This window comes from Chiloscyllium punctatum, chromosome 17, assembly GCF_047496795.1.
Source record: "Chiloscyllium punctatum isolate Juve2018m chromosome 17, sChiPun1.3, whole genome shotgun sequence".
In the NCBI taxonomy this organism is placed as follows: Eukaryota; Metazoa; Chordata; class Chondrichthyes; order Orectolobiformes; family Hemiscylliidae; genus Chiloscyllium; species Chiloscyllium punctatum.
The window spans coordinates 90,717,759-90,734,793 of NC_092755.1; the positions used below are offsets into that span (position 1 = coordinate 90,717,759).

Below are 17,035 nucleotides of genomic sequence, written 5' to 3' on the forward strand. Positions count from 1 at the left end.
AGTGAGCACAATTTCAAAGTACTTCATTGGCTATAAAGTGCTTTGTAACACCATGTAGTCAAGGTGACAGTACAATCGATTATTGTCACTAAAGCTAACTGCAACATCAGTTGCTGTTTATACCACTGAATCATAATTCACATTGTTTGGAATTTATATACTGAAGCCATCTGAATTTGAGAATTCCTATTCACATTTTTAGCGCACAACTCACAAATCTGCCTGTTAATTATTTGGAATGCTTCCTGAATGTGGGTAAATCACCAGTTGTTGCATTGACATGTATTGCACAATGACTTATGTGGAGATGTTACCTTGGTTTAATTCAAAATCTCACAGCTGTCAGTGGTGATATAAACTATTTCTCCTGAGTCACCCTTGCTCCACTTATTGCACACACATAATCAGGGAACTTGAGCTATGACAGATCCACAGTCTGTGTTTGATTTGTCCTCTATAATCAGTTATTCTGATGTCCCTTCAACCGCATGTCTCACCTATTATTAAATGTCAATATAGTTTCAACCACAGACTCCTAATGTGCGCTCTATCTCCTCCCAACTTCCCTATAGAAACACTCATATTTAGTTTTCGACCTATACCCACTTGTTCCAGAGCCCTCAATCACATAATTGGTCTTTGTTTTGATTTATACATACATAGGATGTGCATCTCGTTGGCTGGGTCAGCATTTATTTCCCAGCCCCAACTGCCCTTGAGACGGTAGGGATGAGACCGCTGCCTTGAATCGCTGTATGGTGTGGGTGCACCTATAATGCTGTTAGTGAGGGCAATTAGGGATGGACAACAAATACTGGCACAGTCATCGATGGCCATATCCTGTGAATAAACAAAAGCAAAGCACTTCAGCTTGCTAACTCAGCAACAGCGAAGGAACAGCAATATAGTCCCAAAACATGAATGTGTGAGTTTGCAGCAGGAGTAAGTCATTTTGCTTGTTTTGTCTGAATATTTCATATTTCTGCCTACCCCGATAACCTTTCACCTCCTTACTTACCAAGAATCCATCTATCTCTGCCTTTAAAACTTTCAAAGACTTTAGTTCTATCGCCTTTTGAGGAAGAGAGCTCAAAGACTTATGATCCTCTGAGAGAAAATGTTTTGACTCATCTGTGTCTTAAGTGGTCACCTGATATTTTTAAGTGGTTACTCCTGGTTCCCAAGTCAAGATCATCTATGGCTTGGAGGAGAATTTGGAGGTGAACTTGCTCCCATGTGACTGCAGGTGGAAGGGTGGATAAAAAGGGAATTCCAAACTTAGCATGGTAACTGTATAGTTTGCTGGGGGTAGCAGGGCCTGATTCTATTCTTAAAGTCAAGGCGGATTAGGTTAACTGCCTGGAGAAACATTTGATGGAAACATGAAAATGATCCTGGGTTCTGTACAAGGGCAGGGTGGACCAAGTGCTCTTCATCCCTGCTTACTAACTGGAGAACGTCAGGAAGCATTGTTCCTTGGCACCAATTTTTTTTAAATTCACTGGTGGGACATGGGTGTCACTGGTTGATCAGTATTTATTGTCCATTCCTAGCTGCCCCTGAGAAATGATGGTGGTGAGCTTGCTTCTTGAATCACTGCAGTCTACATGCTGTAGATTGACACACAATTCCCAAAAGGAGGGAATGCTTGGATTTTGACCCAGCAACAATGAAGGAGCAATGATGTATCTTCAAATCAGGATTTGCAGGTGGTGGTGTTCCCATGTATCAGCAATCCTTGTTATTCCAGATGGAAGTGGTCATGGGTTTGGAAGGCACTGTCTTGTTGAATATTTGCAGTGCAACACTCATCTTAATCCCTGTCCGGGGCTGCACAGTGGCTCAGTGGCAGCATTGCTGCCTCACAGCACCAGGGTCCCAGGTTCGATTCCAACCTCGGGCGACTGTCTGTGTGGAGCTTGCACATTCTCCCCATGTCTGCATGGGTTTCCTCTGGGTGCTTCGGTTTCCCCCCACAGTCCAAAGATGTGCAGGTTAGGTGGATTGGTCATGATAAAATTGCCCAATGTGCTAGGTGCATTAGTTAGAGGGAAATGGGTCTGGGTGGGTTACTCTTCGGAGGGTCACTGTGGACTTGTTGGGCCAAAGGGCCTGTTTCCACACTGTAGGGATTCTAATCTAATCTAATCATTAGCACAGTAATTCACACCTTTACTAACTAATGTTCTCTCTTCAGAAAGACGATATGGAACCTATCCTGGGATACCTTTCGCTTCATCAAACAGGAGACACCATGACGTTAAAATGGACACCCAACCAGCTGATGAATGGCTCAGTGGGGGACTTGGATTATGAGAGGAGGTAACTAATTTACATCAGAGCTGAAATCCTCCTGGGTGCCTTTTACAATTTTTGGCAAGATGTGAGAATTAAGAAGCTGGATTTGTCAAAGTCGAGCTTTGCTCACCAAGCCTAACTTCCAACTAGAATTGCTGTGAGGCCTGGACAAAATCTGCTGTGAGTTTAATTCAGGCTGAGCTGAAGACTTTCTTCATGAAATGTATCCCTGGAATACTCACCACTGACAGTGGGAACGCAATTCCCGGTGTGACATTATTCATGAATATCCAGATTCACACTGGCTTTGCAGATACTGTAGTCATGGCAGGGAGCGGAGGAGTCAACTCTATGTTCATCAATGTGCTTGGCAGTGGGATGCCTGCATGTGTCTGAAGGCAATGCAGTACAACATTGGTTATCGGAACATCGATGAACCGAGTTTCGGATTATCCGAATGAGATCTCAAGGTCCCAGTGCTTAGGTAAACTGTGATATCTGAGTATTCGAATATCCAAATATTCAATTATCCAAACAAAATACTCCTATTCATGTTGTTTGGATAATTGAGGGGCTTGGGTGAGTTGGCTACTATGAGGTGTGGAGGGATAGCCATTTAGATAGCAGCAGGCACCTGAAGAGAAAAGCATCTCAGTGAGAATCAAGACCTGCAGCAAAGGAGGCAAAGATCAAACAAGGAGCAATGATTTTAGTGTGCATTGATACAGGGCACAGCTTTCATAATTGCACTGACTTTGACTAAACGTGTGAAAGGAAGTTGGCGTTTGGGTGCAGTAAAGCATGGCAATGTTGTGATGTGTTTTAACATGATTTTTCTTTTTTTTTGTGAACTTATTGTCTGTCTCCTTTTTCATTTCAATCCTGCAACTCATTTGGGATAATGCTGGTGCCAATGGCTGTTCACTGTTTCTGTTGCTGTATTTGCCTGTGCTTTCTCTGCTGTCTGCACTGCACTATGTGCTCACCAAATTTATCACCCTGCTCTACTTGGGACTTGGTCCCTCTCTGCTGATTTTGCTATGTGACTCCCAGCATCAATTGCCAGAAATCTATCTGGCCACTGGGGAAGAGAAGCAGAGCTCTCTGGTAAGTTACAGCTCCCTGGGATAGTGTTGAGTGTAAAAATCATTCCGATCCGTGATTTGACAACTGGAGCTTTTGAAAAGTCTATTCCGTGTTCACCATTATAATCAACAAATCATTTTGCAGCCAAAAAGAGTGCAGAATCATTTTTTCAGTAAAAGAGCTTTCTTTGACTGGGCCAAACTGTTGGATTAATGGATCGTGGTTGGGGGATGCAGGCAGGTAGTTTGTAGGAGGCTTCTGGACCTTTCAGTTACACAAAGGGGAAAGTCAATTAATGACCCCCCCTCCCCCCATGGATCACAAAGCTGTTCATTTAATGGGACTGTAGTGTCACCCATGTTTGAAACTTGACTGTCGTTCCCAACCTAAATTTGGGTGTTGTACCGTTAGGGCCCTGAGATCTTTGGAGATGATACACCAACAAAAATCAATGGCTTCAGGAGATGTAAGGAGGAACAAAAGGAAAACAGAATGAAAGAAAGTGACCAAACTCAGTAATGCAACAGCTCCCTTAACTGCTGTGAGATGGGGTAATAGATTGTTCCATTGAAACTGTCCTTTCCACTGGGGTACAACATTTACTGGTGACTAGGTAGCACATATCCACACAGCTTTTTGTAAATCCTGAAGCCGCATATCAAAGTTCCTGAAGAATAGCATAACTTGGTGCAAGAAGTAAAAATTTAATTATGATCTTAATCTCCATGAAGTTTGTTTAATAATACGTACCATCTTTTACAGCCATACTGGATTTCCTGGGGGTACCATCCACATTTATAGTTCGTGTTATTAAATAGTGACCTAAGATATAGGTGACATTGGCAAGGCAATATTTATTGTCTTTGAGAGTATGGGACTATATAATTGATTCTGTAGGTGGGACCTGGCTTCCTTTCTTGAAAGATATGTTGGCTTTTTGCAGCATGGTCACTCCCTGGACCTACCCATTAGTTAGCACATTTCTCAAATCTAGCTTCACAACTTTTTGTGATGGGACTTGACATTGTGTTACTTCTCTTGTGGTTACCAGGAGGCTACCATACCAGTTTAAAAATCTCACAACACTAGGTTATAGTCCAACAGGGTTATTTGGAAGCACTAGCTTTCAGAGCACTGCTCCTGCATCAGGTGATTGTGAAGTATAAAATCGTAGGACACAGGACACACAACCACCTGGTGAAGAAGCAGCTTTCCTAAAGCTAGTGCTTCCGAGTAAACCTGTTGGATTATAACCTAATGTTGTGTGATTTTTAACTTGGTACACCCCAGTTCAACACCAGCACCTCCAAATCATAAATACCAATTTAGGATTTTTGTGCCTCACTGGAAAACAAATACTCAATAAATTAGTTTGTTTGCAGTACATCTTGTGGCATAGTTGTAGTATTCCAGCCTGTGGGTTGAATGATCTGAGTTCAAGTCTTTACTGCCCCAGTAGTGAACCATAATATGGTCAAACAGGTTGATTTAAAAAAAAATGTTTGTTTATATGTCTAAAATTATATCCTGAGAAATTGCTTTACTGTTATTAATACCAGGAGTGACAGAAACTGAGGGAATGCCAGTGTGAATCATTTTGAGATAAATGACTTACCCTTGTTCCTTTGGAAATGATAATTCCAAAGGATGATCCCCAAGTCATTCTCTGCCCCTGGCAATCACTAGAGTCTTATTGATGAAATGTGTATTCTTGTCACTGTCATCTTTGCTATCTATATTATGTTGTGAACCTACCTCAGAAATTACTGGGGAAGTTAAGGGCAGCCTGCACAAATGCTCGGTAATTTGGAAGGGATCTGGTGAATAAAGGTTCTCTGCTTGGTTCAATCAGCTCTGTATCTCCTCATCTGATATAAGCATCTTGGATCTGTCTGTAGCATAGAAAATGGCTGCTCACTGTGAAGTGTCAGTATCTAAATGATTTGATCTTTTTCAGTATATACTGGGACTATGCCATGACCATTCGTCTGGAGGAAATTGTCTACCTGCACTGTCATCAACAGAGTAAGAAGAAAATAACTTTTTCTATCAGATTTTATATGTTAAGGCTATATTTCCAGATACCCTGGTAATATGAGGTATCAGCTGTACTTTATGCATTTTTTTAACCATTCCCAATCCCAAAACAACAAACTGAGGGTGTTTTTTTAGAAATAATATTTGGGCAATGAGACTGGCATTCATTTTCTGTCTCCAGCTATGCTAGCACAACTGAGGGATTTATAGGTCCCACAGGACTATTCAGAATCAATCCCATTTGTATGGAGCTAGAGTCTCATAAATAAGCAGATACGTAATAAGCAAAAGATTTCCTTTCTAAAAAACAAAGTGCTAGAGAAACCCAGCAGGTCTAGCAGCACCTGTGGAGACAGAAACTAAGTTAATGTTTCAAGTCTAATATGATTTATTCAGAACTTAAAAAGGAGTCATAGCAGACTTGAAGTGTTAACCTCTGCTTCTCTCTCTACAGACGCTGCCAGACCTACTGAGTTTCTCCAGCATTTTCTGTTTTTATTCAGATTTCCAGCGTCTGAAGTATTTTACTTTATTTTCAGCAGATTTCCTTGTCTGCAGGACTTTTTCATGAAATCTTGACAGTAATTCATGGTCACATTTACTAATTATGAGTTTTTAATTTAAATATAATATGCTTTCAAACCTTTTAAAACTGAATTCAAAATTCTCAGATCATCACAGTGAGCTTTGAACTCCTGTTCTCTGGATTGGCAGTCAGTAATGTAGTCATGGTACTCAATACAATGTGGCTAAAATCATTTTGTTCGTGTTTGTCCAGCTTTGTATGCAATAAAGGTGGTTTCACAGAATCACACTGCATAAAAAGAGGCCATTTAGCTCATCATGCCTGTGCTTAAAGGACTATCCAATTTGGCCCAATCCCCTGCAAATTGTTTTCTCCTTCAAATATTTACCCAATTTGGAATATTATTCTTGGAATAGGCTTTCACCAGGCTTTCAGCCAGTCTGTTCTATATCACCTCTCACTGACCAGGAGAGCAGCATGGTATGGGATTTGGTCACATAGCATTTCCCAACTTGCCACTCATCAATCCCTGCTGGGATGGTCAGTACAGGCAAAAGTGCAGCTGTTTATTCACGGGAGATACTTCCAAGCCTTTGCGCAAAAACCTGTGCCTCTTGTCCCAATTGGGATGCTTTGAGCTTTCTTAACCCTTAAGAAAGGGTTAAGTCCTTAGATGAGGCTGAGTCAAACTCCCTTCTCCAGCAAAACTGCCACCTGAGTCTCCTTAACAGATAATTTCAGAGGCACCTTGAGTACCCTAGTGCAGGATTTTCTGTTTGGGATTGGGGCCCTGCCATCGGGGTCAAACAGGGGTCCCTCTATGTCTGGAGCAGTCAACCTGGCACCTGATCTGCCTGAAGAGAGATCAAGTTGAGCAAATATAAGGTTACTTGAAAAGGTGGAATCTTGACCTTTAAAAAAAAAATTGAGAATAAATAATGAACAGACTTTGGTACATTCTAGTTTCCTGCTTTTGTTTTCTTTTGGCATCAGAACTAAAATTGCACCACTGTTTTGATACTGTGCCACGCAGTCTTGTACCTTCACAGGTAAAATGACTGTCTGCTGCCTCCCATGGCTGTTCCTCTTTATATCAGCTGCTGCCACTCATGTCAGCCATTCTGCTCTTAATGGGTTTGTTTTCATTCCCTGTGTGCTCACAGTTGACAGTGGTGGGACAGTGGTTCTGGTGAGTCAGGATGGGATTCAGAGGCCGCCCCTCCGCTTTCCAAAGGGAGGACACCTGCTGGCTTTCCTGTCTTGTCTGGAGAACGGTCTCCTACCTCGTGGACAGCTGGACCCTCCTTTATGGTCACAGAGAGGGAAGGTACGCAAATGTTCCTCATGAGAATTGCGCAAGATTCTTTGCTGACTTAATAGGGCAAATACAGAAGAGTTCTTTCCATTTTTTGGGAGAGTCTAGGACCTGAGGGCATAATCTCAGAAAAAGGGGGCCACGCATTTAAAACAGAGATAAGGAGGAATTTCTTCTCTTGGAGGGGAATGAATCTGTGAAATTCTTTACCACAGAGAGCTCTTGAGTCTTGAGTTTGAGTTAAATATATTCAAGACTAAAATAGATTTTTAATCTGTCAGAGAATCAAATATTATGGGAAAAGGCAGGAAAATGAAGTTGAGGATTGTCAGGTTGGTCATGATTTCATTTATTTAAGAGTAGACTAAATGGGCTGAATGGCCAACTTCTGTTATGGTCTAAATTATGATCACAGCCACACTCTTAATATGACAACATGATCCTTTTAAAATCTCTAAGTTTTCAAATAGTTGCCTCTCAGATTCGTGCTCTGCAGAAATTAACATTCCATTTATGTTAATTGCACCTTGGTGGAAGGACATTGTTGTGATAGAATGATGCTCTCAAGGTCTACAATGTCAGTAGAATTAGCCATGACGGGTTGGAAATCTCTCTTGTGCTTGTGAGCAGATCGGAGAGAAACATTAAAGTGGGATCTTTGCAGATCATAGAATCCCTACAGTGTGAGAACAGGCCCTTCGGCCAACAAGTGAATACTGGCCCTCTGAAGAGTAACCCACCCAGACCCATTCCCCTACCTTATTATCCTGTATTTTCCCCTGACTAATGCACCTAACCTACACAGTCTGTTCTCTTCGAGCTGCTGTGTAATAATCTTAGCAGGGCTAATAGGCACTAAATCAGCAGTTGGGGAGGGTGTGCTCTGGGAACCAGTAGACCCTGGCTAGTGTTGTCACTGATGAGCTACTTAGGCAATGCAGAAATTGGCATTTAATTTGCATTGAAACATGATGAAATTGAGCGGACCTGCTTGATTCTGACCCTAGGAAATTTGATATGCAGAAGTTCCATTATCTTCCAATTGAAATCAGCAAGAAAAATATTTAAATATTCTGGATCGTGTATACTGCTGAGATAACACCAGCAGCATGTGCAGGTATTTTAGCCTCAATGCAGAGGAGCATTGTATCAGACAGCTGCAGCTCTAGAAGCCAATATTTCATATTGACTGTCTCTCTGCAGAAGGGGAAGAGTGAGGAGATAAAGGAATAACCTGCTGCTACCATGTGGGTCTCGGTCCCCAAAATGCCCACATCATGTGGGATATTACTGCCACTGTGACCAGTGGCAGGGAAGTGCATTGTTGACTGGAAGAATGATCGTGACTTGCCCAGTGCCTTTTGAAGGTTGAAAACGTCTAATGCAGAAACTACCAGTTGGGATTAATCTAAACTTGTGTGCTTAGTTGATACCAAAAAGAACCAGACCTCCATGGTTTTGGGAAGGCCAGGTTGTGAAGGACAAACACTTGACTGCTCACTAGTGGTGAGGTCTAGTTTAAGGATTTACAGGCCAATTAGAACCATTGACCAGAGGCCATCCGGGATTTTTCAGTCAACCTGAGGCTTAGCTTGAGGCATCTAGGGCAGGCTGCTGCCTGGAGCTCACCTCCTAGCAAGGGGCCTTGCGGTGCATGGCCCAGCAGTGTGCCTCTGAGCCAGGCCTAAATGACAGTCTTGCTGAGCTGTAAAGGAACAATCTGGTGATCCAGAGGCTGTGACTAGTGTTTCAGATGAAACTTTTTCAAGGTAGATGCACCCTCTCTGCTGCTGCAGCCCATTCACTACTGATGGCCCTTTCTCCCTCAGTTGGATAGCAAGCTTGCTCTTTGGTCACTAATAGTCCAATTAATGATTGACAGTGTTCATTACAATAGCATCCACTGCATTTTTCTCATTTAACTCCTGAGTACATGCACTCTCATGTCTGCACATAATACCACATTTATTTGCAAGCAAATGATTACCTCAGTGATCTCATGTCTTCCTTCCTTCTAGATAATGGAGTGTTAATTGTTGGCAGGTTTGAAACTGTTCTGTTTTCCTTTCAGTTTCTCTCTCCCTCCCCTATCTTTGTAGCTTCCCTCTGATTCTCATCCCACTTACAGCTTTCCTGTCTTCACTGTCTCCTTGTGGCCTCCCTGTCTCCCCCTATTCTGTCATGGATATTTCCTCGCTCCTAGTCCACTTGCTGCTCACTTGACTCCCCTCCAGCCGCTTGTGGCCTCCCCTTCTAACACAGCCCTCTCGTAGCATCCTCCCCTTCTAACACAGCCCTCTCGTAGCATCCCTGTCTCCCCTCATTCCTCCCCACCCTGGTCTCCTCCATCTACCTTTTAGCCCACTCCAACAGTAGGCAGATGGCAACAAGGTAGCTCTCTACCTCCTGTCCTGGTATCAGCAAAAAGACTGCTCTTGTCCCTGGCTACCCTCTCCTCCCTTGGCAAAACAACTACTGGCCCTCTTTTACCCCTCCTAGACTGCAACCCTTTAACCCTTGCTCCCAGACCTTGACCTTTTCTCCATTCCTTGTTCACTGCACCTCCAATCACAGGTTGTTTCCCTCCCTCGTTTGTTGCTGATAGGTTTGCCATTGAGCCTATCAGCAGCAAGCACAGGAAAGAGCAGCAGGCATGATGGGATGAATGACCTCCTTTGCTGTAACAATTCTGTGAACCAGCCTCATATTGGAGGTGTAGCTCCTCACCATTTCTTCGGTACAGGGGAGGCACTTCCTTGATTGGCTGACCGTATGAGTGCATTTGCCCGCCGTTGTGCTGATTATGGGGATGGATTTTTCACCTGTCCATACAAAGCTTTCTACTACCCTGGAATTTAATTCATGGTATAGCCCTCTTGGATGGTCCTTTTTTATGCTTTCTTTAAATGTACACTGGAGTTTCTTCAACACTCCAGTCGAAGAACCCATTTTTGGGCAAGATTGATAGTGGATTATGAGCAACCAGATTTGTGGATCCATCAATCATAGAATCATAGAATCCCTACAGTTTGGAAGCAGGCCATTCAGCCCATTGAGTCCACACCGAGCCTCCAAAGAACATCCCATCCCCCCACCCCTGTAACTCTACATTCGCCATGGCTAATATACTGAGCCTGCACATCCCAGGACACTATGGTCAATTTATGGATTAGTGGTGCTGGAAGAGCACAGCAGTTCAGGCAGCATCCAAGTAGTCAATTTAGCATGGCCAATCCACCTAACCTACACATCTTTGGGCTTTAGCAGGAAACTGGAGCACCTGGCAGAAAAACACACAGACAAGAGGAGAATATGCAAACTCCACACAAGACAGTCACCCACACTGGAATCAAACACGGTCCCAGGAGCTGTGAGGCAGCAGTGCTAACCATTGAGCCACTGTGTCACCCTCAGATGAGTTTTCACAAGTGAGAATGAGCACACAAGCAGTCAGTCCAGATTTTTGAAATTTCTAAAGTAAGCATATTATCCTGTAACGTGTTAAATGCCTCCTGCTGTTTACTGAGGGGTTGGGGGGGGGGGCATACTTAGTCATTGGCATTATTTCACTGTTGCCATTCCTATTGTATACTCTGACTCACTTTTAGCAAGTAAAACACAATAGACATTCACAGCAAGTGTAAAACTGCATAAGTGAGATTTTAATTGTACATGTAGGAGGATTCTTAAAAAACCCAAGGATACAGACTGATGTAGACATTTAACTGGCAACATTCAAAACCTGGACGAGCTGATCTGCTCAGGAAGCATCACCAGTGGACTGCATCTTTTGCCGTTCGTTGACTTCAGATGATCTAGCTCCCAATGCCAGGTTGTCTGTTGGCTTTTTATAAACATTAAAATACAGGAAGGATAGTATCACCTCACTCTGGAGAGAAATCTCAATGGCTCCATCTTGAGCTCCTCAAGTCTGCTCCAGTGAATGGTGCTTATCTTTATGTAACAACAAAACTAGTGATGGATCCTTGCCCCACAGTGACCAGAAAGTGTCTGTCCTTCGACATCTCCCCTCTGTAGTGAAATGTAAAGTGATCAATGCCATTCAGACCACCTCCCGCCGATTTCAGTAAAGCCAGCAAATGCTCTTCATTCCACTCTCATGGAATAGGGCGTACGTAGAGAATATGTATGCATTTCTCTTTTTAATCATTCCTGGATGTGTGTTTGTTGACCATCCCCAATTGCTCTTGAGAAATTGGTTCCCATACATCTGCCCTTCTAGCTAGTAGGTGTGACAAGTTTGGAACTTGGTAGGGAGACTGTGTTGAAGGTGGCAGATGGGGCATCCATCAATAGGAGTTGAAGGAGATCATCTGGAACAGCAGAGTAAGCTCAATAGAAGGGGAGTCTGCTACTCATCCATTTTCTTCCTGTAAGATCAAAGGCTGATTGCTGGCAAAATGTTCTAGGTAGGTTTCCCTCCACCAAGACCTGTAACCATGCACTTCAATTCTTTTGGCATGTTTCACGTTTTCTGACCCTCACAGGCCATTGAAGATGTTGAGACTGAAATTGTTCATCTGCTTCTAGGGCAAGGTTTTCCCAAAACTGCGAAAGCGGAGTCCACCCGGATCAGCAGAATCCAGCTCCGACAAAGAGGAGGAAGAGGCAACTGACTATGTTTTCAGATTAATCTTCCCGGGAACTAACTCTGAGTTTGGTATGTACCTGATAAACTTGTGAATGTAATGCGGTCACTAATGCCTAATGAGGTAAAATGGATGTGTAGTATTTACAAACAGTTGGAACTTGCTTGTTTATCCATGTATAAACCTTTGCTAATTCAATAACTAAGGAAGGTCATTGCTTTTTGAACAAAGACCAGGCCCTTTGTCCCACCAAGACTGAGCCAACACATGATGCCTTTCTAAACTAAAAATCTTTTCTGTCTACATGGTCTGTATTCCTCTATTCTGTGTGGAGTTTGCACATTCTCCCCATGTCTGTGTGGGTTTCCTCCGGGTGGTTTTCTCCCACAGTCCAAAGCTGTGCAGGTCAAATGAATTGGCCATTTTAAATTGCCCGTAGTGTTAGATGCATTAGTCAGAGGGAAATGGTTCTGGGTGGGTTACTCGTCGGAGGGTCGGTGTGGACTTGTTGGGCCGAAGGGTCTGCTTCCACGCTGTTGGGAATCTAATCTAATCTATTCCCTGCCTATTCATAAATATGTCAAGATGCCTCTTAAACATTGCTATTGTATCCACCTGCACCATCTCCTCTGGCAGTGTATTCCAAGCACTCATCATCCTCTGTGTGTAAAAAAAACCTGCCTCTCACATTTTGACCTATTAACCTGGATTATTTTGTTCAATTGTCGAGGAGAATGTTGCTTTCATTAATGAGTCCAGCATTCAGTAAAGGACAAAAGAACCAACTTCCTCATCCGTGATACAATTATGAATGTACACTGGGTCATTGATGTGCTGTTTCTTCATTTGTTCATGGAACTAGGACTTTGCTAGGTGGGCCAGCATTTGTCTCATCCACAAATACCTCTGAGGAATGTGAAGATGATGAGGTCCTACTGTATCCATGAGATGTGGTGACAAATCCCAAAGTGCTTTTAGGCAGGGAATTCTCAGATTTTCCATCCAGCGAGAGTGTAGGAACAGCAATACAGTTCAAGTCAGGATGCTGAGTGGCTTGGAGAGGAATGTTCAGTGTCCATGTATGTGCTGCCCTTGATCTTCTAGATGGAAGTAGTCATGGATTTGGAGGGCAGGTATGGAAGAGGTTGGGAGTCAGAGTGCAAGCGCAGGGAGAGGCTGGGAGTCGGCTAGCAGGCACGGGTAGAGGCTGGGAGGCAGAGAGCAGCCACAGGGAGAAGCTGGGTGTTACAGAGGAGACATGGGAGAGGCTAGGAGTCAGAGAGCAGGCATAGGGAGAGGCTAAGCGTTCAAGAGCAGGTATGGGGAGAAGCCACAAGGTACAGAGTTAGAGAGCAGGTTAGGCTGTGGGTAATATGGCAAATTATGTTAAATGGATTGCTTAATGCTCAACAAGATTACATGCCTCACTAACTACACAATGTTAAAGAGAAACAATGTTAAAAGAGAGCAATATTAAACAAGGGCTTGGACTACAGACTGTACACTTGTGAATCAGGCAGTGATCCCGCAGTTAGCCACTGATTCCGAAGTTACAACACTGCTGTTCAAAGTTGCTGCTTTAACAAATGAGATGCCATTTTATCTTCTGTTGATTAGTGGACATTACTATCTACATTTAAGTTGTACAGTAATGGAGAGATTACACACACATCACTTGCACCAAGAAATGGCCAAGATGCGCCTAAATTGGAAGGGGACTAATATACTGACAGGGAGATTTGCTAGAGCTTCTCAGGAGGACTTAAACTAGTAAGGTGGGGTGGGGTGGGTGTGTGTGAACCGGACCAGGACCGGGACTGAGGGAGATAGTGAGGAAACAGATCAATCTGAGACTGGTACAGTTGAGAAAAGAAGCGAGCCAAACAGTTAGGGCAGGCAGGGACAAAGCAGAAAACAAGGTGGGACTAATAAATTAAACTGCATTTATTTCAATGCACGGGGCCTAACAGGGAAGGCAGATGAACTCAGGGCATGGTTAGGAACATGGGACTAAATTGGAAAAAGGCAAGGAAAAGGTATTAGGCAAGAACTTTCCAAAGCTGATTGGGGGCAGATGTTTGCAGATAAAGGGATGGCTGGAAAATGGGAAGCCTTCAGAGATGAGATAACGAGAGTCCAGAGACAGTATATTCCTGTTAGGGTGTAAGGAATAGCTAGTAGGTATAGAGAATGCTGGATGATTAAAGAAATTGAGGGTTTGGTTAAGAAAAAGAAGGAAGCATATGACAGGTATAGACAGGATAGATCAAGTGAATCTTTAGAAGAGTATAAAGATAGTAGGAGTATACTTAAAAGGGAAATCAGGAGGACAAAAAGGGGATATAAGATAGCTTTGGCAAATAGAGTTAAGGAGAATTCAAAAGGTTTTTACAAATACATTAAGGACAAAAGGATAACTAGGGAGAGAATAGGGGCCCCTCAAATATCAGCAATGCGGCCTTTCTGTGGAGTCACAGGAGATGGAAGAGATACTAAAGAAATATTTTGCATCAGTGTTTACTGTGGAAAAGAAGATGGAAGATAGAGAAGGTAAGGACATTTTTCAAGATGTCACCATCTTGAAAAATGTCCATATTACAGGGAAGAAAGTGCTGAATATCTTGAAATGCATAAAAGTGGATATATCCCCAGGACCTAATCGGGTGTACCCTAGAGCTCTGTGGGAAGCTAGGGAAGTGATTGCTGGGCCCGTTGCTGAGATATTTGTATTATTGATAGTCACAGGGGAGGTGCCGGAAGACTGGAGGTTGGCTAACGTGGTGCCACTATTTAAGAAAGGTAGAAATGACAAGCCAGTGAGCCTGATGTCGTTGGTGGGGAAGTTGTTGGAGGGAATCCTGAGGGACAGGATGTACATGTATTTGGAAAGGCAAGGGCTGATTTAGGGATAGTCAACATGGCTTCGTGTGTGGGAAATCATGTCTCACAAACTTGATTGAGTTTTTTAAAGAAGTAACAAAAAGAATTGATATGGGCAGAGCAGTAGACGTGATCTGTATGGACTTCAGTAAGGCGTTCGATAAGGTTCCCCATGGGATACTGGTTAGCAAGGTTAGATCTCAGGGAATACAGGGAGAACTAGCCATTTGGATACAGAACTGGCTCAAAGGTAGAAGACAGAGGGTGGTGGTGGAGGGTTGTTTTTCAGATCAGAGGCCTATGACCAGTGGAGAGTTGTCATTGGGTCCACTACTTTTCATCATTTACATAGGTGATTTGGATGTGAACCTAAGATGTACTGTTCGTAAATTTGCAGATGACATCAAAATTGGAGGTGTAGTGGACAGCGAAGAGGGATGCCTCTGATTACAACAGAATCTTGACCAGATGGGCCAATGGGCTGAGAAGTGGCAGATGGAGGTTAATTTAGATAAATACAATGTGCTGCATTTTGGGAAAGCAAATCTTAGCAGGACTTATACACTTAATGGTAAGGTCCTAGGGAGTGTTGCTGAACAAAGAGACCTTGGAGTGCAGGTCCATAGCTCCTTGAAAGTGGAGTCGCAGGTAGATAGGATAGTGAAGGCGGCGTTTGGTATGTTTTCCTTTATTGGTCAGAGTATTGAGTACAGGAGTTGGGAGGTCATGTTGCAGCTGTACAGGACATTGGTTAGGTTACTGTTGGAATATTGCGTGCAGTTCTGGTCTCCTTCCTATCAGAAGGATGTTGTGAAACTTGAAAGGGTTCAGAAAAGGTTTACAAGGATGTTGCCAGGGTTGGAGGATTTGAACTTTTGGGAGAGGTTGAATAGGCTAAGCCTGTTTTCCCTGGAGCGTCAGAGGCTGAGGGCTAACCTCAAAGAGGTTTTTTAATCATGAGGGGCATGGATAAGATAAATAGACAAGGTCTTTTCCCTGGGGTGGGGGAGTCCAGAACTAGAGGGCATAGGTTTAGGGTGAGAGGGGAAACATTTAAAGAGACTCAAGGGGCAACTTTTTCATGCAGAGGGTGGTGCATGTGGAATGTGCTGCCAGAGGAAGTGGTGGAGGCTAGTACAATTGCAAGATTTAAAACGCATCTGGATGGGTATATGAATAGGAAGGGTTTGGAAGGATTTGGACCATATGTTGGCATGTGGGACTAAATTGGGTTGGGATATCTGGTCGGCATGGATGAATTGGACCAAAGGGTCTGTTTCCAGGCTGTACATCTCTATGACTCTATGTTTGAGGCAAAAGCCAGAAGAGTACTCAAATGAATCCAGTTTTCATGACTATAACTAATCTTTCAATTTCCTTTTTATTTTCTCTACTGAAAGCTCAGCTGACTTCACTGAACTGGAGATTGAACATTGTCACTTTATTGCTGAGCAAGTTCTGAATCAGTTACAAGATCAACTTGAAGAGCATCGGGGAGGTGGCTTTATAATTTGACTTGGTGGTTTTGAATTGAAGATATCATAGAACTATAGAATCCCTACAGGGTGGAAACAGGCCATTTGGCTCAACAAGTCCACACTGACCCTCCATAAAGTAACCCACCCAGACTCATCCCCCTAACCTATTCCCCTATATTTACCCCTAACTCATGCACCTAACCTACACATCCCTGAACAGCAAGGGCAATTTAGAATGGCCAATTCACCTAAACTACACATCTTTGGATTGTGGGAGGAAACCGGAGCACCCGGTGGAAATCCATGCAGACTCTGGGAGAATGTGCAAATTCCACATAGACAATTGCCTGAGCTGTTTATGTCTGGCATGTATCTATTTCATGCAAACAAAACTGTGGAATTTTTTTTGGCCAATTTAAATCTCAAATTAAGTTGAGTTTGGTCCTGTCCTTTTTTGCTGACCTTTGATGTACCTTCCTACATTCCAGACTTGTACAGCTAGATGTTGAGGCTGCACTTATAATTTGTTGCTATCAATGCTGTTACAAAAGATTGATGTTGACCATTGAATATGTCATGAAAACCGTTGAAAGAGAGGTTACTTCTACACCAACTACAGAGCTTAATGCACTTCACTCAGGAGTGACGGAGTAGGTGGAGGCCATTGAGCCCCTCAAGCCAATTTTCCTATTTGGTTCGGTCTGATCTCTATCCTAAATTCATTTATCTGTCTTAATTTCTTTCATGCCTAAAATAAGTTGATCAACAATAAATCTTGAAACTGTTAATTGGGAAAATCTACTAC

The 17,035-nt window shown here is 43.1% G+C and overlaps 1 protein-coding gene across 2 annotated transcripts in view; it reads left to right on the forward strand.

Annotated features, from left to right (window-relative positions):
- Positions 1–17,035, forward strand: part of sgsm1a (small G protein signaling modulator 1a) — a 141,349-nt gene that overhangs the window by 79,511 nt on the left and 44,803 nt on the right. For both annotated transcript variants that reach the window (XM_072587866.1, XM_072587867.1), the window contains 4 exons: positions 2,198–2,322; positions 5,342–5,409; positions 7,111–7,274; positions 11,814–11,943. In XM_072587866.1, coding sequence (XP_072443967.1) covers positions 2,198–2,322; positions 5,342–5,409; positions 7,111–7,274; positions 11,814–11,943 — 487 coding nt within the window. The remainder of the gene's footprint in view (positions 1–2,197; positions 2,323–5,341; positions 5,410–7,110; positions 7,275–11,813; positions 11,944–17,035) is intronic.